Source organism: Triticum aestivum, chromosome 1D (genome assembly GCF_018294505.1).
Source record: "Triticum aestivum cultivar Chinese Spring chromosome 1D, IWGSC CS RefSeq v2.1, whole genome shotgun sequence".
In the NCBI taxonomy this organism is placed as follows: domain Eukaryota; kingdom Viridiplantae; phylum Streptophyta; class Magnoliopsida; order Poales; family Poaceae; genus Triticum; species Triticum aestivum.
The window spans coordinates 11,799,563-11,819,644 of NC_057796.1; the positions used below are offsets into that span (position 1 = coordinate 11,799,563).

Below are 20,082 nucleotides of genomic sequence, written 5' to 3' on the forward strand. Positions count from 1 at the left end.
TGATTAGGCGTAGCACCACAAACGCAACTAATAAAGTGAAAAGAAAATCTGTAATTTGTTATGTAAACTAACAGTGAAGCACCTAAAGTTGCTCTGAAGAATGGATGGCACTTGTACCGTTCAGAAACTTCAGAGAAAATGGACGAGACCACATGTGCTCCACATGCAGAAACTTTTCTCTCTGTAGTGCACTAATGCGAATCTAACATTTTCCATTTCTTGACCTTGGTCAACTTTTCCATATGGTCCAGAAGTTGCAAAAATCACTTCTTTCCTCCCGCTGCTCCCACCTCTCCCAGACTTGTCAGCGGCTGGACGCACTCCCCGCTGCACCTGCTCGCCGGTGCGGAGCCTACCTCCGCCTCCCTCGTCAGCTACGCTAGCACAGCCACCAAGAGAAGAGACACGCGCCCTCATCGGCGGACCTCGCCGCCTCCAGCTCCCACAGGGGGCGACTTGGACCGCCCCAAAGAGGTGACTGCAGCTGCCGCCCTCGGCTTCCCGCTGCCGTCATCTCCTTCTCCTTGGCGGCTGTTCAGAGTACGTGCATCATGGTGCCAGGCGCAGCAAGCCCACGGGGGCACTTAGCGTCCTCGAGGCAGCACCGATCATCTGCTATTCGTGGGCATCAAGTGAACCCGAGGCTCATTATCTCGCTGTTTTGCCGTCTACTTCCATGGCGATGTCTCTCGCTGCACGGAAGGTGTTTGACAAAATGACCACGTAAGATATAAGAGTGGCTTTCACAGTTCTACACCTACTTATTTTGTGGTTTCCTTTCTCTCTGTCATGTACTACTCCGTGGTCGGTGACAGAGCAGAATCAGCTCGACCTTCATGGAGCCACGGTGTGCCGATTCGCCCCGGATGCTGTCACAGTAGCACTGCAAGACGATGCCTCAGCCTATTACAAGAGATGGAGGCTACTTTCTGGATGCCCTTGACTTCCTTGACGAAATGTGCAGGACAGAGAAACTGCGATCGACCACAACAATGACATGTGGGTAAAAACAACTTGCTTGCCTTTACATTCTTCCTATTTTTCTATCTGTAGATTAATGTGTTTTGTGGATGCATGCATGCATAGTTTGTAGCATGTCTACATTAAAGTTACCACCATGACATAAATTTTACCAGTAACTCTCATTTTTGGGAAAAAATGGAAAAGATTACATGCTGTGAACACAAAAGAAGAAGAAGAAGAAACTAAACCAAGCACACCCCCTGACGATTATTTAAAGAACGGCCGAAGACAGCCTTACAACACAACAATGGGCTGTCCAAGCAGAAAAAAAGCCAGCAAACTTCAGGAAGGTATCCGGCTCTTCTTCTCCATTAAGCCTGCATCAGTCCCATGGGTCCTGTACATTCCCTCGCTTCACTAGCATGTTGCTGAAGTGGGCACCGTTTGCAGTTGCGCCGCGTGCCATGAAGCCGGCGCTGACTCGGCTCCTTTAGCAAAATCAACCACGAGGCCAGGTTTGACGGGAGATGTTGCATTGCTCTCCGGATCCACCTCAAGAGCCAAGGCAGAGCATGTCGCTGGTGTTTCATTTTTGGCAGCAGGGTGTTCTTCTCGGATGTGATATTCATGTGCTGGTTCCTCCTCATGATCACCTGCGATGGACAAAACATTCGGCCTGTTATGATGGTTCCTCGCTTCTGCCTCCCACGCTTTTCTTGTTTCTTCAGCCACATCAGGATGTAGAGCAATTTCCTTTAGCTCACGAAGGTGAGTGATTTCAATGTTGGAAAGACCAACTAGATTCTTGCAGATCAGTTGGAGCGAGATAATTTCCGACCGAGCTCCATCTTCAATTGTTAGGACAGACGTCCCCACAAGTTTCAGCTCAAGACACAGACAGTGCAGGCTCCTGAACTTCCCATGTTGTATGACCAAACCGTCGACGCTATTGGCAGCCAACTTGAGGTAAAGCAAGACAGGCATCTCACCAAGGACTGACAGAAGATATCGTGTCACAGACACGGTGGTCGAAATGCTTAGCTTAGTGAGATCACGAAACAGAGCTACAAACTTAGGCAATATAGCTGGGTTGGAGTTGCCATGTAGCTTGAGTGAGCTGAGATGGCATACATGTCCTGCTCTCAAACTGTAGTGTTGACATATTTGATCTAGAGCAGAAAGGGAACCTTGGGGCAATCCTTGGAAGTAAAGGGACAGGGAGCGGACGTTGTCTTCACCCATCGGAGTTTCAATGTACTTTTGGATGGCCTTAGAAAGGTTACCATTCATGCCGGCCTGATCTTGTTCAGTTTCCTCACACTCACACCATATCTTGACCTTGTTCAACTTTTTCATATGGTCCATAAGTAGCAAAAATCCCCGACCCTTGTCAGCAACGAATCCCGCAACGGTCTCCAACATACATTCTTTTGGCAGTCTCTCTGTCTTGACTGGGTCTTGAAGCTTAAATTTTCCAATTAGATGAATCAAACAGGGTAGTTCAATAGCTTCCACTGGCAGGACATTCACCCTTGCCTTGCTTGCATCAAGTGTCTCCAACAACTTTAGTTGTGCAATTTCTTTGGGAATCATGGTGATATTGGGCCCAAGGCTTAGATATCTCAGATTCCATAGCTTGCATATATCTTTGAGATGACAATCTCTCACATCAATGCACCCTTCCATGTCCAGCACTCGTGTAAGTTTGTACTGGCTAAAATTGGAAATAGCATCACATGCATTTCCTATGACTGTCAGAGATCGAACACGAGATAAATCAATATCAGGCATGGTTCTGGAATTTATGACATCGCTATCGTGGATAAAGAAGTGACGAACTTTTTTTTGCTGAGCACCAAAGGGCATGATGAATTTCTTAGACATGGACTTGTGCAACGTGAATGCGTGCATGATACCATGAGCTTTGCATGTCTTTCCTATGGCATTGCTGATTGGAGCAACAGGCAGGATGATGCTTCTGTTGATAAGTGTCTTGAAGTTTTCATTAGCTGCAGTTTGGTGCCGGCCTTGATGATGGCGTGCATATCCTTCGGCCAACCATCGCCTAATCATGACATTTTTCTTGAAGGGGCGATCAACTGGGAATATACCAAGATACAGCAAGCAGGTTCTGACAGTGTAATCAGACAGACTGGTGTAATTTTCTCTGAGCACACCTCGAAGCCTTGCAAAGTTAGGCTCGTCGTCTTCGCGTTCCAGATACGTACCCAGCTCGTTGCACAATTTATTGCAGAATTTACCCGTGAGTACATTTTCACAGCTCAGTTGGCAGGCCACACTATAAAGAGCAAGCGGAAGACCACCACATTTCTTCAGGAGTTTTGCTGCACCCAGCACTAGCTCGGGTGTACATCTTCCCAGGAGAGCTATTTTTCGAGAATCTTCTTCTCCAAGACTTTTCATGTTGTACACATAACCAAAGGTACATTTATCCTCTTCCCGGGGATGGTTGCAACATCTATTAGCTAGGGACTGAGTGTCCGTTGTCACAATTATTCTGCCATTATCCCTGAAGGCATTCCTCAATGAATTCCACTGCATCAAGTGTTTGTCCTTCATGTCATCAACAACGATGAAGTACCTGTTAGACAGATTAATTAATGGAATAAGAGTTTATAGACATAAAGTAGCGGGTAATTCAAATAGGATCTAGGACTAGGAGGCAGGAGCATGTACTCCCGAGTGAAACAAATGATATTCTTGATTCTAAAAAGTTCTGAAGCAACTTACACATGTACATGTCCATATTCTATGTGTTGGTTGATTCTATTGTACAATTATAGACATATGAAAATCAACCACTGTAGAATTCACATCATCATAAGAAAATATTGATTTAAGCCTGATCGTATACCCACTAATACATGATTCAATGCTATCTTGTACTGCTATTAAGTAGGCAGGAGTAAAATTGGAAGCAGTTGATGCACAGGATTAGTTACCCTTACCTGTCCTGGTGTTGTTCTGTAGGAAGTGTTGCAGAACACCCTTCCCCCAAATGAAGCTTCTCTTGTATATGTTGGATGATCCCATTGGCATCCTTATGATCCAGCGAGTGCCCATCAACCCAGGCACAGCGGAGTGATCCCTCCCTGTGGACATTGTCGTAGACTGCCTTTGCGAGGGTCGTCTTCCCCGAGCCACCAAATCCCACTATGGCGACCACCCGTAGCTGAGCCTGAGCTGCAGCCGGGGTGTTGTTACTGGTGCCCTCTGCTTCATCTTGGTTTGGTTCGATGTCGAGCAGCCTACGGAGCTCCATGGTGGCCCACTCGATGCCTACAGGATGGCAACAATCCTGCGCATATCCCACTGTATCGATGATGTTTGATTGTTGGGCACCATCAGCAAGCATGGCAACTTTCAACGCCCGCTCACGTGCTTCAGCCACGCGGCTCCTGAACTCCTTGATCTTGGCGGCGAACCGGAGACGGGTGCGGAACGTCCTGATGGCGTGAGCGGACCGGCGAGCCCGGGATGCTCCCGGCTTGCAGGTGATGCGGTGGAGGAAGCGCTCGACGCAGTCCTCGATGTCATGGGTCAGCTCGCGGATCTCCTCGCCGTACACCCTCGCGACGGCCGTGCGAGGAGCGGCGGCCATGGTCTGGTGGTCGTCGACGGCCGCTGCCAGGATGCCGAGGTCTGTCTGGAGAGATGAGATCTCGGTCCTGATGTTCTTCCACATCTGGTACTTCTTGTCGAGCTCCCTGTTGAGCCTTCCCATGACGACGTTCGCGAAAGCGGTCGCCGCCGCTTTCTCCGCCACCAGCCCCGCCGGCGACACCATGCCTCGGTTGATTGTTCTTGGATTTGGTGGATCGGATGGAGGGGATCAGGGGAGCCAGCAGTCGTTGCACTCCCGTGGGTATGTATTATGGGAATGTATTTTTTTAGAACGGAGACGTTAGGAGCGTCCGGCTTTAAATTAATAAAGCCCACAACTTAGACAGCGTAACAGACATAGTTTTGGACCTCAAACACGAGCATGGAGGCTCAGGCCACGCCGACGCAGAGGCACGAGAGTTTAAAATGGGCCAAAAGAAACACGCAGCAAAGCAAATACATGCCCGAAGGCAGAGCATAGAGCACGCAGGCTCGCTCGCGTGACAAAAAGGGCCACTTCACGGCGAAGAAGTGGCGGATGGCTCCCTAGCCAAAACGTAGATCTGGCGAAGACGGTCTTGAGCTTGCTTCAGTTTCTCAGCATCCTTGCGCCTCGCCAACGGACTCCACTGCTGCAGAAGAAGGTTGCATTTGTAGATTATGTTAGCAGGGTGTGATGGGAAGATTCCCTCGATCACTAGTTTGTTCCTAGTGAGCCAGAGTGCCCAGGTCAAGGCGCCGATGCAACTCCAGAGCACACGTTTGTTGCCTCATTGAACCGAGTCTACTATGGTTGCGAGGTCGGACGCCGACCGGGGGTCCCAGGAGGTGTTGGCCGCTGCACGAACGGCGCTCCAGGCAAAACGTGCCAGCGGACAGCGGAAGAATACGTGGTTCGCATCCTCCGTGACGTTACATATCGCACACAGGCCGGTCGACGGGCCATTGCGTTTGGCGACGTTAGCCGAAGTGGGCAGTCTATTGCGGAACAGTTGCCAAAAAAACACCTTAATCTTAAGCGGAAGGCGCGCGCTCCACAAGCCCTTTGGCACCTGGAAGGACGGGCCCTGGCACAGCTTACGGTAAAGAGACTTGACCGAAAACTTGCCGGACAGGGTGAGTGCCCAGGTGACCGTGTCCTCGGTCGTCGTCAGCGACACCGGTGCAATGCAATCAAGCAGTTCCGTTAAGTGAGCTTGTTCTGCTCCCGTTAACTCTCTACGGAAATGGATCGCCGGAGGGGAAGAGGTAAGTGCCGTGGCAACTGTTTGCTCCGGGTTGACAGCCAGAGCATAGAGGTCCTGGAAATCTGACCAAAGGGGTTGGGATCCCACCCAGTGATCTAGCCAGAAACGGACCGAACGGCCGTTACCAATGGAGAACTTGGCTCCCAGCGCGAAGGCCGGCCGGACCGCTTGAAGGTCGTTCCAGAAAGGAGATCCCCTCGCCACACCCTCGAAAAAATTCCCGTTCGGGAAGTACTTGGCACGCAACAGGTCGACCCACAGACCCGTCGCTCCCTGCGAGAGCTTCCATATCCATTTGCACATAAGTGCAATGTTCTGGATTCTGGTATTTGTGATCCCTAGACCTCCCAGGTCCTTGGGGCGGCACACCGTAGCCCATTTAACCATGTGATACTTGCGTTTTGGTCCCGATCCTTCCCAAAAGAAACGGGACCGCGGTGTGTCCATCTTGACACGAACCCCTTCTGCCAGGAGGAACAGACCCATAGCAAATTGCGGCAGCGAGGAGAGGCTCGCGTTCGTGAGCACCAGCCTAGCTGCAGAGGATAGGAACTTCCCCCTCCACGGACATACCCGCTCTCCCACCTTGGTCCAGAGCGGAGCCCACCCATCGATCGTGATGCGTTTGGCATCCAACGGGAGACCGAGGTAGGTAAACGGCAGTTTGCCTAGTTTGCAATTGAGCAGGTCTGCAATACGCCTACCTTCAGCCGCCTCCATGCCCATGGGCATCACTTCATACTTGTGGAAGCTGATTTTAAGCCCTGACATGAGCTCGAAGCTAATCAGCAAGGCTTTGACCGTAGCCACACTATGGAGGTCGGGTTGGAACAACAGTAGCGTATCGTCCGCGTATTGCAAGTGTGAAATCCCCCCTGGGATGAGGTGTCCCAACACCCCTTTTATGTGTCCTGCCTCCGTTTCTTTCCGCAGCATAGCCGCCAACGCATCGGCGACAAAATTGAACAAGAGCGGTGACATGGGATCGCCTTGGCGCAAGCCACGCTTGTTCCTGAAGAAGTGCCCTACTTCTCCATTCACCGATACCGCAGTTTGGCCCCCCGAGACCAATTGCATGACTCGGTGTACCCATATCGACGAGAATCCTCGACTGGTGAGGATCTGCCTGAGGAAGTCCCAATTAACGCGGTCGTAAGCCTTCTCGAAATCTAATTTGAGGAGGATCGCAGGTTCGTGCGTGCGCTTAAGCTCGTGAAGGGTCTCTTGCAAAGCTAGCGGCCCCTCCAAAATGTTTCTACCACGTATGAACGCCGATTGAGAGCGACTTATGGTGCGATGGGCGATCGGCGAGAGCCGAGTGGCGCAACCTTTGGCGCAGATTTTAAACGGTACGTTAATAAGCGCGATGGGTCTGTACTGGCGAATGTTGTCCGCCCCAGACACTTTTGGGATAAGCGAGAGTACGCCGTAGTTTAACCTAGCAATGTCCACGAAAACCACGCATGAAGCCATTACATACCTCGTATATGGGATCGCGCAGCAATGGCCAAAAGTGCTTAAACATTGCCACCGGCCACCCGTCCGGCCCCGGAGCCGTGTCTGCTTTCATGCTTAGGAGAGCGTCGTCAATCTCCTTAGGGAGAAACGCGAGCCCCAACTCTTCGTTCTCGCTATGGAGGACCTTTTGGGACGGGAGCCACACATCCGCTCTCAGACGCGCGCGTTGCGCCTCGTCGTCGGTCCCCATCAGACTAATGTAAAAGTCGTAGATATGTTGGGTAATCTCCGATTGCTGTAGAAGAAGCCCCTGCTCCATCTGCAACCTAAGAATTGAGCATTTCCTGCGCCGGCCGTTCGCGTACGCGTGGAAATACTGAGTGTTCGCATCGCCTTTGAGCGTCCACTTGAGGCCTCCCCTACGCCTCCAATATTACTCCTCGGATCGCAGCAGAGCTTCGACTTGCCCTTCCAAGGCGTATCGATGCGCCCATTCTTGCTCTGAGAAAGGACATGTGTCCGCTTGATTGTCGAGCAGTGTTATTTCACCAAGTAGCCTCGCCCTGAGGACCTTGTCGTCACGCCCCTGGTTCGCACCCCATCCCTTTAGGCTTGCGCGGAGGCGACCCCCGACAGTGATCCAAAACTCCATAGGGCCGCGTTGCTGGCCTGCGAGTTGGACACATCGCAACTCCATAGGGAATGTATTATTGCTGGAGCCGCGTTGCAAGTTGCAATCTTTTACTAGTAAGTGGATCCAATGATCCCTGGTTGGTGAGCTGTTTCTATCATGATGAGCTGTTTCGTGTACTTGAATTGTCAATTCCTTCGTCACAAGGCCCAACTAGAGTTTTGTTTGATCTTGGATCCACTTCGACCTATGCAAGCATGCCCACATGCATCCCAGTGGTACGTATTTTGCGACATCGGGCCTTTGTCTTGATATATTTTGCAACTGTTTTCTAGCAAAAAGGACCGTGCGTTGCAACGAGAGAAAAAAAATATCACACGCTCTTAATTTACAAAAAATTGTCTATAATCGAGTATTTGTAGCTACGGCCCAAGTAAAGATGGTCTTTACATACAAAAGCGCAAGTTCAAGATTTCACATGTCTTCTATTTAAACACGGCTTGCACGTAGATTTAATACGTGCAAAGAAACCCTCAGTTTCGTATCCAATTCTGATTTTGCTGAGATGTTCATCCACAATTCGGATAAGTACCGATATGAAAGAAAGACAAATAATGCATAATTGATGAAGATTGCACCCTAGATAGTATTTTTTTAAAGGGGAACGGGTAAAATAACATCATATATAACATGTTAAATTTCATATATAACATGTTAAATTTGTAGTTACTTTTAGAAGATATGAGTATTTTAAAAAACATTTGATATGTACTGCCGTTTCAATGTCAGAAACATCAGAGTTCTTTTTATAAAATAGCATGACGGATTAAAAATACCTATTTCCTTTATTAGTAGGTATAGATACAGATACGAAAACTCTCCTTCACCTTAATCAAACATCAATTTCAGGGTGGGCCCTGCTCCCCACTAAAGCCAAATTGAATTCTGCCAAATCAGCACGTAACCATCTAAACGAAAGCTCACGTAGGTTGAGCAAAACTCTTTTCCAAATTGGCCAACTTAAGATTTTTAGAAAGGCGACCGCTAGGCGCTGGCGCGTCGACCAAACCTATTTGGCCGGTCGTACGCTAGCCGCCCGATCGGCCTCTCCCAAGCCGCTAGATCCTTATTCATTTAGATCATCCTCTTCCCTCACCCTCGTGAAAAAAGGACCCTCCGCATCTCATCAGCCCCACGCGCTCTCCGGTGGCCGTCCGCATCGCCGGTCCCTACCTCGCTGGCCGTCCCTGTTGCCGGTCCCCGTCCTCGCCGGCCATTCTCTTCGCCGGTCCCCAGCCTTGCCGTCCATCCTCGTCGCCGCCTCAACCCATGTAACAGCTGCACCAGCGGTTGCAGCTCTCGATGATGACGGTCGTAGCTTCGGTGGCGACGGCCACAGCTCGCCAGCGTGCTTGTCGCTGCTCATGCCCGTCCAGTTGCAGCTCGTCGATCACATTCCTCGCCGTTGCAATCTCTCGCTCACCCCCGTTCCAGCAAAAAATCGAGCTTCGCTTCCGGCAAAAAAAAACGCATTGTTCGATGCAGCAAACCATGACGGCGGATGTAGCTGGATGCGACACCGGTCGTAGCAAAATCCAGGGCCGCTTGTAGCATGTAGCATGAAACCCACGACTTCCATCCTCGCCGAATGTTGCTTGGAGGGAGGGGCTCAAGAAATCCGAGGAGCGCTCCCCCTCCCTAGGGTTCCGCCCGCGCCACCGCCGGCTACCCCGCTGCGGGTAGCCGCCGCCGCGGCCGGCACCCGCCGCCGCTAGCCCTCCCTCTCGCCCCCAGGCCCTCCCCTTCCCCAACACCCCTCCCCCGTACCCCCGCGTCGCCTCCCCGAGCGAGGCGACCGGGGGCCCCTTCCCAGCTCCTCCCAGCGCTCCCCCGCCGCTCCTCCCTCCTCCCGCTGCCGCCAGCGCGCGCCGCCGGGCCTTGCCCGCTTGGTGCCGGCGGCGGCGGGTCTGCCTGTCGCCGCGTGCGGCCATCCCTGCTCGGGCGTCGGTGGCCGGCGGCGATGCTCCTCGGCTTTCGATGGTGCGACTTGGCGGCGTTCCCGCGGGTCGCAGGTGTTCCTGATGCGGCGGCGCGGCCATTGGCCATGGGGCGCGTGGTGGTGCGGCTGGCCACCGGCTTCTGCTCCGCCCAGATCTGGGCCCCACTAGTAGAAAACAGGGCTTTGGTCACAGGGCAATATTTACATTAGTCCAGTTTCAGTCACGAACCGGGACTAATGTTAGCATTGGTCCCGGTTCGTGAGGCCAGGGCCTGCCGGGCCTCGTGGGGGCATTGGTCCCGGTTCGTCTGGCCCCTTTGGTCCCGGTTGGTGGGACGAACCGGGACCAATGGGCCTCGCTCCTGGCCCACCACCATTGGTCCCGGTTGGTGGCTTGAACCGGGACCATAGACTGCCCTTTAGTCCCGGTTCATGCCACGAACCGGGACCAATGAGGTGCCTATATATACCCCTCGCCCGCGAGCAGAGCACTCCAGTGCTTTGTTTTTATTTGGCCGGCGAGGGGAGGGCTTTGTGGTGCTCTAGCTCACCTCCTATGCACATGAGGTGTTCGATGAAATGCCCGAGCCATAGTAGTTAAGCTTTCTCCTCTCGAAGCTCGACCTCAAAGCTCCATTTTCCTCGAGATTTGTCTAGGTTTAGCGGAATGCACGCAGATGAACCGACAATGGATGTACGGTGACAGACACACCTCCGAGTACATTAAGGGCGTGCATGATTTTCTCGAAGTGGCTGAGGCAAACAAGCAGAATGGTTTTATGTGTTGTCCATGCCCTACATGTGGGAATATGAAGTCTTACTCTGACCGGAAAATCCTTCACAAAATCATGGCATGATGTACAATCAAAAAGAAGCACAACCAAAAAAAGAAAACAACACGGTAAACAAACATCACATAAATCATGGCATGATGTACAATCAAGTATGATGCATGTCTGATTTAAAGAGGCATGTCATGGAGAAACGCAGCAATCAAATACTACACATTAAGTTTGCTCCCGTTTATGACCAGATTAAATGTTGTTAATCATGGCAAGAGATGAAGCATAAACAAACAACCTATCTGCGCAATTTAAATGAGATCGGAAACATCACATAACAATTCTGAAATATCCCCATATGCAATTTTTGAATTTACTATTGTTCTATCTAAAACATGATTTTAGAGTTGTTAAACAGCAAAAGTAAATGTACCATGTTATTCTATGCGTTTTTAGGCAATTTACATATATAATTCATTTAATTCAGAACTATGTTTTAATTATCCTTCATTTGTGTCTAATTATCATTCATTTGTATTGTCTACTAATTAATTTTTCTAAATAAATATCAGACATAAGGTGTCCTTAGGGTGTTTTTAGAAAGAAAAAATATACTCCCTTCATTCAAATATATAGGGTCTAATATTTTTTTTAAGGTTGCCTATCAACACAAGTATATCTTTGGACAAACAAGATTTCAAAGCGGGCAGGCACGGACGTAAAAAATTAAATTAGTCCATTTGGGATGCTCTTTTTTTTAGACAAATTTGGGATGCTCTTACTCTACTTATTATTATTTTTATTTAAAAGGAAATGGCCCACCGTTTGGCCTAGATGGTGAGCTATCTCAAAAACAATGAACAATCAATAAAAAAGGGAATTGGCCCACTTGAGCTAATTTAATTTGGAAAAGCGCAAGTGGATGATGATTGAAAAGAAAAACACAAGTGGTCCCCATTTGTGCTTGAAAAGAAACAAAAATCACGGACCACTCGATGATACTAATCCGCTAGGTAGGCCACGTTGAAACCAGTCTCTGGTCCATATCCCCTCAACGCGAAGAGAAGGCTCATTGAGAGCTGGGTACCAACGACCAAGAATCTGGATTGCCAGTCCACCCTTGATCCATTCTTCATTTTCCCACCTTGATCTGGAGAGCTCCCAATTCTTCCATTCGTTGATCTCTTCTTCCGTCCTAGGTACAGTTGCAAAATTAATTCTTGACTTCTCCGTCCGTACCAATTTTTTATTATGAGAGCAGAGGCGCTAATCGATCCATAGTGTTTGGTTTGGTTCAGGAACATGGAGATGATGGAGGCGCCGATCAGTGCATCACAGGGAGCCGTGCGGTCCCTTCCTAGGAAGCTGGAGTCGTTGCTATCGGGGCCCAAGCAGGGGCTCCGGGCGGAGGAGAAGAAGCAGCTCCGCGGCCTCCAAGCAGATCTGCAGGGACTAATCGACAACTACCTATTTGAGCCATCGATGTGGAATCCCCTGCCTCGACGGCCAACTTCTGGATGAAGGATGTGCGCGACCTGTCCTATGACATCGACGACTTCGTCTACGAGCTCACCCACGCAGCGGTGTCAGGATCGGCGCCGCCCAGTTCCAGAAGCCCCCCGGCGTCAAGATCTCTCGGTTCCCGGACAAGCTGAAACGGCGACAGTGGATCTCCGATGAGATCTCCGGGTTCAGGACTCGCGTCAAGGAAGCAATTCAACGGCACAAAGCCTATCTTGGCGGCTGCAGGTGGCGGCCTAGCAGCAGCAGCGATCAGCACTCTGCTCCATCACCATGTGGCCGGGCTGCCATCCGCCTTGTTGGTATGGACAGCCCCGTCAAACAGCTCTGCGGCTGGCTGGCTAACGATGGACAGCCAGAGCACAAGGTGGCGTCCATTGTTGGAACTAGTGGGGTTGGGAAGACCACCCTCGCTAGAGAAGTGTACCGTAAGCTTGGAGGCCAGTTCGAGTGCCGGGCTTTTGTGCAGACATCGCGAAAACAAGACATGAAGACGCTCCTCACCAGCATACTCTCGCAAGTTCGACGGCACCACCTCCCCGACTCTTTCGAGGTGCATAAATTGTTGTTCGAGATCAAAGAACACCTACAAGATAAGACGTAAGTTGTCCCTTTGAAATCGGCCCTTACAATGTGTAGTGTTTTTTCTTTAAAGGAGGTATACCCAATTCTAGTTGGTAGTTTGCTCGAGAAATATATGTCTTATGTTTGACAAATTTGTTGTTTTGCCGCGGCACACTGTCCAATTTTTCTGTTACATCCTGTTGAATTGCTACTGAAATTGATAAATTGCTGTTATTATGTTTTGATGTAGTGATGTGGAGATGTCTAGTCAGATTAAAACTCAGTTTAACTGAAACCCTGAATGCTCGGGTAACATACTTATAAAGAAAACTGAATTTGAATAACCGCATAGCCACTTTCGTTTCTGACACACCGCGCTCCGTGTTCAGCTTCGCCGCAGCGTTGCCTCCCCTGTCTAAATTATATCCTTCGCTCAAGCCCCCCACAATCTCCTCCAATCTATCTACCCAAGCTCCACCTCATTCTCCTCCCATGTTCAGCTAGCAATTATTCTCCTCCTTCCCGCTCACCAGAACGGTGCCGATATAACTCCACCATCATATACCAAAGAGACGGTTCTCCTTATTGTTTGGCGCCATCTGCCATGAAAATATAACCTAAAATTGTTCTGGCAGGTACATAATTGTAATTGATAATCTGTGGGCGTCATCAACCTGGGATATTATCGGTCATGCTTTGCCAAAGGGAAATTGTTGCAGTAGAATATTAACAACGACAGAGGTTGACGCTATTGCTCAGACATGCTGTGCAGATACCTCCAAGTATATCTTCAAGAAGGAACCGCTTAGTGAAGATGAGTCAAGAGAACTATTTTTAGTTACAGTTTTTGGCCATGAAGCTGGATGTCCTCAGGTCCTCAAGGAAGTTTCAAATGAAATTATTAAAAGAAGTGGTGGCCTGCCGCTAGCAATTATTATATTGGCCAGTCTCTTGGCAGGTCAGCCAGCCAGCAGCATAGAGCACTGGAATTACATAAAGAATTCACTGAGTTCCGATCCAAGCACAAATACTAGTTTGGAAGGGATAAAACAAGTTCTCAACCTTGGCTATGACAATCTTCCTCACAGTTTGAAAGCATGCATGTTATATCTATGTTTGTATGAAGAGGATTGTGTAATCTGGAAGGATGATTTGCTGAAGCAGTGGATGGCCGAAGGTTTCATCTATGCAATGGATGGGAACGGTGGGAAGGAAGTTGCACGGAGCTATTTTGATGAGCTTGTTAACAGAGGAATGATCCAACCTATGGATATCAGCTGCAATGATGAAATTCTTTCATTCAGAGTGCACGCCATGGTACTTCACTTTATTAGATACAAGTCTGTAGAAGAGAATTTCAGCATTGCATTAGATCATTCCCAGACCACTATAAGGCTTGCTGACAGAGTTCGTCGGCTGGCTCTCCACTTCGGCAATACTGAACATGCCACACCGCCAATTCCGGCGAGTATGAGACTGTCACAAGTTCGATCTCTTGCCTTTTCTGGATTGCTCAAGTGCATGCCTTCCCTTGTGGAGTTCCGGTTTCTTCAGGTTCTGATCCTTAAATTATGGGCTCATCCTGATAACATCACTGAAGCTGATGACTTAAGTGACAATCTCACTGAACCTGGTGACTTGAGCTATAACCTCACTGAAATTTCGGAACTCTTCCGACTGAGGTATTTTCATCTTGATGCATGTCATATGAGTGTGGACCTTCCAACCCAGATGAAATGGCTAAAAGATTTGGTGGCATGGGAAATTGATGCCGATGTAACTGCAGTTCCATCGGATATTGTCGATCTGCCGGGCTTGTTCTTCCTCAGTATTCCTAGCGAGGCTCATCTGCCCACTGGTATTGGTCGCATGACATCTCTTCGCACTCTGGGCATTATTGATCTCAGCAAGAACTCAACCGAAAATATTATGTCCCTTGGTGAGCTTACCAATCTCCAGGATCTTCGTCTCACATGTTCCACATTACAGCCTGATAACCTGGAAAAGAATTTGGAATGCTTGGGCTTGATAATTCGGAAACTAAGCAATCTCAAATGTGTAACTCTTGTACCTGTAGTCTCCTCTCATGTAAAAACTCAGGATGATGCCAGTTCTTCAAGGATGACCATTTCTTGGCTTGGCTTCGCTAAAGTGTCTCCTTCTCCAGCCGTTCTTCAGAGACTAGAGTTGTCGCGGCGCTGCTTCATCTTGTCCAGCTTACCTGAGTGGACCAAGGATCTTACGAAGCTTGGCATTTTAAAGATGGCAGTTAGGAAGGTGTCAAGTGAAGATGTTGTTATTCTCAAAGGATTGCCTTCCCTCACCGCACTCTCGCTGTTCGTCTGGACCGCACCCACAAGAAGGATCATCTTTGACAATGAGGGATTCTTGGTGCTCAAGTACTTCAAGTTTGTGTGTCTTGCACCATGCCTGAGTTTTTTGGATGGAGCAATGCCCAAAGTCGAAAATCTCAAGCTAGGTTTTAATGCTAATCGAATGGAGCGATACAGCTTGGTAGCTGCTGGGTTTGAGCACCTGGTTGGCCTCAACAAGCTGTCCACAAAAATTGGGGGCGCCGGTACTAATGAATGCAACAGAAGGTCTGCAGAGTTGGTGTTTGCTGATGCCATTAGCAAGCATCCAAGCACTCCCATCATCAATGTACAATGGGTGGATTGGAATTATTGTGGCAATTACAACAAGTACACAGAGGTTCCAAAAGAGATATTTAAACAACTTGGAGTTCAGGAGAAGAACTTGGAGGGAGATGCCAACAAACTCCCCTATATAAGGTGCTGCTACATTAACTTTTATTTGTGCACTTTAGTTGCCTTGAAATTTAATTCCTAATTTGACTTGGATCCTGATTTTGATGAGATGTCAGTGCATGGCTTTCTACACTAGACCTCGCATCTACAGAATATAGGTGATCTTCTCTCTCCCTTTGATTTGGCCTTTCATCCAATTAATCCAGTTTATATTACTAAAGGTTTTGACTGCCACTGGTTTTTGTTAGTCAATAAGGTCTCAGAGGTAGAGGACAAGCTGTTGGGACCCAGCCCCAGTGATGATGAGCTGGACGACGAGAGCAACACGGCTGTGAAGGAAGCCTTGCGGTTGGTGGAGCAGTGGAACTCAGTGGAGGCGGGGTTCAGGCTCGTGTTTGAGTCGTCGGAAGACGCCGAGGAGTACCTCGACGCAGCTTGCTGCCTCATGGTCGCAGATGGGCCACACGTCGAGGCAGCGCTGCAGGGTGCAATGATGCGACTTGAGGAGGAGTTCCGCCAGCTGCTGATCAACGGGACGGTTTCGCTCACCGCAGAGGACCTGCACGCCTTCCTCCTCCCCGGGCTCTCACTTACGGTACCGACATCCAATTCCACGTGGGAGACTCTGCCTCTTTCTGGTAACGAGTCTTCTGGTTGGGGCACACAGAGTTCCATCTCTGACGGTGAGATCACGCCTTACCGCAGTTTCCCTGATACCAGAAGCGCCCTCAAGGACTTTTCAGATGTCATGCATAGCCCGCTTTGCCTCATTTTCCCGCACACTGTCAACACCCTCAAGGACATTGCCAACGTCATGCTGCAAGCTGGCTATGCGCCAGAGCTTAGACAGGTCTACTGCAGGGTGCGCCAGGACAAGCTTGTGGAGTGCTTCACCATGCTTGGGGTCGACAAGATGAGCCTGGAGGAGGTGCAGCACATGGAATGGGGTTTCCTCGACGGCAAGATGAAGAAGTGGACCCAGGCGCTCAGGGTGGTCGTCCAGGGCCTTCTTGCTGAGGAGCGCCACATATGTAGCCAGATCTTTACGGCGGATGCTGTCACTGAGGAAGAGTGCTTTACTGAGGTGGCCAAAGGGTGTGTCTTGCAACTGCTCAGATTTGGTGATGCCATTGCGATTGTGAAGAGATCGCCGGAGAAGCTGTTCCGCATTCTTGGTATGTATGAGGCACTAGCTGAGTTGATGTCAGGGCTCGAGGCCTTGTTCTCAGGTGAGGCAAGAGATTTTATCAAGAAAGAGGCAGAGCGGATTCTTGTGAGTCTAGGGGATGCAGTGCGTGGCACAGTTGCTGACTTTGCCAACATGCTACAGGCGGAGTCTTCTCGCAGACCACTGCTTGGGGGCGAGATCCACCCAATTACACGTTACGTCATGAACTATGTATGCCTGCTAGTACACTACAGCCGCTGCATGAATCATCTTCTTGATGACTGCGAGACTGAGCTGGAAAATGTAGATGGGACTCCTTGGGATCACCTCGTGCTGACACTGATCACACATCTATTGAACAAGATTGAGGATAAATCGAAGTTGTATGATGATGACGCACTGCAGAAAATCTTTTTGATGAACAATCTGTTGTACATTGTGCAGAAGGTGAATGATTCAGAACTGAAGACTGTGCTTGGGGATAACTGGATCCGTAAGCACCGCGGTCAGATCAGGGCGTGTGCCACAGGATACCTCCGATCTTCATGGACTAGGGTTTTAGCTTGTCTGAGGGACGATGGGTTGGCACATACAATGGGTTCGTCAAGTGCACTCAAGGATGCTCCAAAGGAAAGGTTCCAGAATTTCAACTTGGCCTTTGAGGAATTATACAGGACACAGACAGCATGGAAGGTTGTGGATCCTCAGCTGAGAGAGGAGTTGAAGATCTCCATCTCAGAGAAAGTCCTTCCAGCATACCGTTCGTTTGTTGGAAGGTACCGAGGCCAGCTAGAGAAGGGAAGGAATTTTGCAAAGTATGTGAAGTACAGGCCTGAGGATCTGGAGAACCAAATCTCAGATTTCTTTGAAGGGAAAAAATTGAACGCTTGATCAATTCGTATACGTTTTCCCAGCCGGATATGTTGTTTTCTATATATAAAAAAAGCAGGGCCAAGTGGCCGGATATGCATGATATCAACGATGGTGGTGGTTACAGCCTGGGAAATAGTTGTGCCTGAGGTCTCTGCAACGTGCACGTGAGGAAGAACCACCAACAAGCTCTACCGTGTCTGCGGAGGTGGAGCCAGAGCGTAATGCTGCAGCTCCCGTCACATCCGGACTCATGGTTAATTTCGCTGAAGGAGCCGAGTCCCCGTAGCCTTCATGGCATGCAGCACAACTGCAAAAGGTGGCGCCTTCGGCAAGATGCTAATGGTGATGTTTTAGGGCTATTTTCAGCCGTTCGTTTGATACATTGCAGACATACTTGGGATAGTTTCTTCTTCTTTTGTGTTCACAAGATTATTTTCCTTAATTTGTCAAAATTATGAGAGTTACCCAGATATGCTACAAGCTATGCATGCTCACACAATATTAATCTACAAACATAAATATAGGAAAAGAGCGAGGGCAAGGAAGTTGTTTGTTACTGACATGTCGTTGTTGTGGTCGGTCGCAGGTTCTCTCTCCTGTGCATTTTGTGAATAACTCGAGGGCGTCCACGAAGCAGCCTCCATTTATTGCAACAGGTTGAGGCGTCGTCCTCCAGCGACACTTTAGCATTGTCGGGGACGAATCCGCACACCATAACGCCATGGGTAGCTGCAGCTGCAGCCGCAGCCGCGTCCCATGAAGTTGACACCTACTCAGCGCTGCCAGTCACCGCATTTTGAAACGTCAGAGGGGAAATATAAAAAATTGTAGATTGCAAGTCACCGCGACTGTGAAAGCCACCCCTACTCGGTCATTTCGTCAAACACCTTCTGTGCAAAATAATGGAACATCACCGCCGGGAGGAGAGCAGTGGAACAAGATGGACCACTGCAGCGAGAGGCAGGGGTGTGCGTCGCGAGACGAGGGGGCGTGTGCCTTGGATCCACTTATGCCCACGACTACCAATATCACATCGGCGTTGCCTGCAGGGCTTGCTCCGATTGTCCCCATGGGCTTTCCGCCATGCCTGCTTCCACGATGCACGGAATCCAACTGCCGCTGAGGAAATGATGGCAGCAACAGAGGAAGCCGAGGACGGCGGCACACATCTCGTCGGGGCGGTCGACGTCGTCGTCAGGGAGCGCCGTTTGCGGCCGCCTGTCGGACCGGAGGACGACGGCTGCAGGTGCTTCTAGTTTGTGGGTGGCTAGTGCTGGTCGCTTCGATCGCGTCGCCGTGCTCACAACAAATCGGGCGGCGGCGTATCGCTGAGGTGGTGGCCTGGCCATGGTGCACGGATGAAATCGCGGGCGATCCACAAGATGGGGGAACCTCGGGTCTCCCATATCCCATTCGGCCATATCGATTCCATGGTGATGACCGTGAATAAGAAAGAGCCTCAAGCCCTCTAATCTGATCTCTGTGGCACTGCATTACTAGGGAGCTTCAATTTTGTTTGCTTTTGCCGGGTCGCCCTTACATGATATGAATTCAATAAAAAATAATTGAAAAGGAGGATGCACCCCCGGCCATTTATTCAACATTTATGACTTGCTGAGTCGATTTCTTTCATGACTTGAATAGGGAAGACGCCACACGAAACAGGGAGCCGGGGAAAACAACGAGTTCGAAAGATAGTTCAACCGATGATTGACAGAAATTATTGATCAAAAGTCAAGACTGGGCTACAACCAGCACCTGGTATATATATACACACTTCTTGATTCTCTCTGGATTGTCCTTTGGTACATAGGAATAGCTGCCAGGTTTATTAATTCGTTTTGCATGTGTGCTACGCGTACACCGTGGATAGTTCATCAAGTCTAGTGGAGTTGACTTCTTGCAATCACTCGGGATAGTTTTGCAAGGAATACTATGCTTTTTTATACGGTGGAATCCTTATCCTGCTATCCAGTCTGGTAAGCATTGGCGGCAAAATAATGATATATGTGGCTAATATGAACCATCAGTAACGTCATCGCCGACGTATATATTTGAGCTTCTACTAAATCAGAAACTCTGACTTCAAACGGGAGTGAGGAACAAGTTAGGTACATCATCCTTTCGAAAGTCAATGTGTACCATGACGGTGCATGCAAGGTAGTGGCCAAGCCATAGGTGCAACCTCTACGTGTATAAATATATGCCCGCCACACAGCCACACAAACACAGGCGTCAGAGCCAGGACACGATCCATCAAAACCAACATATAGCTAACTAGAATGTCCTCCGTCAAGGTGGTTGTCATGGCCGCCGTGCTGGTGCTGGTGGTGCTGTCTTCTTCCCCATGGCAGGCGGAGGCGCAGATGCGCTGCAGCAGGTGCACCCAAGACTGCAACTCTTCGTGTGATGGCTCCAGTAGCAGCGTGAGATGCAGTAGGACCTGCGCCGGCACCCCGACCTTGGAGTGCGCCAACTGCCAGA

The 20,082-nt window shown here is 49.6% G+C and overlaps 1 protein-coding gene, 1 long non-coding RNA gene and 1 pseudogene across 2 annotated transcripts; 2 read left to right on the forward strand and 1 right to left on the reverse strand.

Moving 5' to 3' along the window:
* The first annotated feature begins 265 nt into the window (after window positions 1-265).
* Window positions 266-3,291, forward strand: LOC123179928 (uncharacterized). The gene is made up of 3 exons (XR_006490614.1): window positions 266-703; window positions 816-999; window positions 3,053-3,291. It is a non-coding gene; the product is annotated as an uncharacterized lncRNA (long non-coding RNA).
* LOC123179918 (disease resistance protein RGA4) lies at window positions 1,207-4,873 on the reverse strand. The gene is made up of 2 exons (XM_044591824.1): window positions 3,933-4,873; window positions 1,207-3,565 (listed from the first exon to the last, which is right to left on the reverse strand). The coding sequence occupies exons 1-2, from the start codon at window positions 4,769-4,771 to the stop codon at window positions 1,381-1,383; spliced, it is 3,024 nt and encodes a 1,007-aa protein (XP_044447759.1). The 5' UTR covers window positions 4,772-4,873; the 3' UTR covers window positions 1,207-1,380.
* A 7,082-nt stretch (window positions 4,874-11,955) lies between these two features.
* Window positions 11,956-18,158, forward strand: LOC123179917 (disease resistance protein RGA5-like; annotated as a pseudogene).
* Window positions 18,159-20,082: the final 1,924 nt, after the last annotated feature.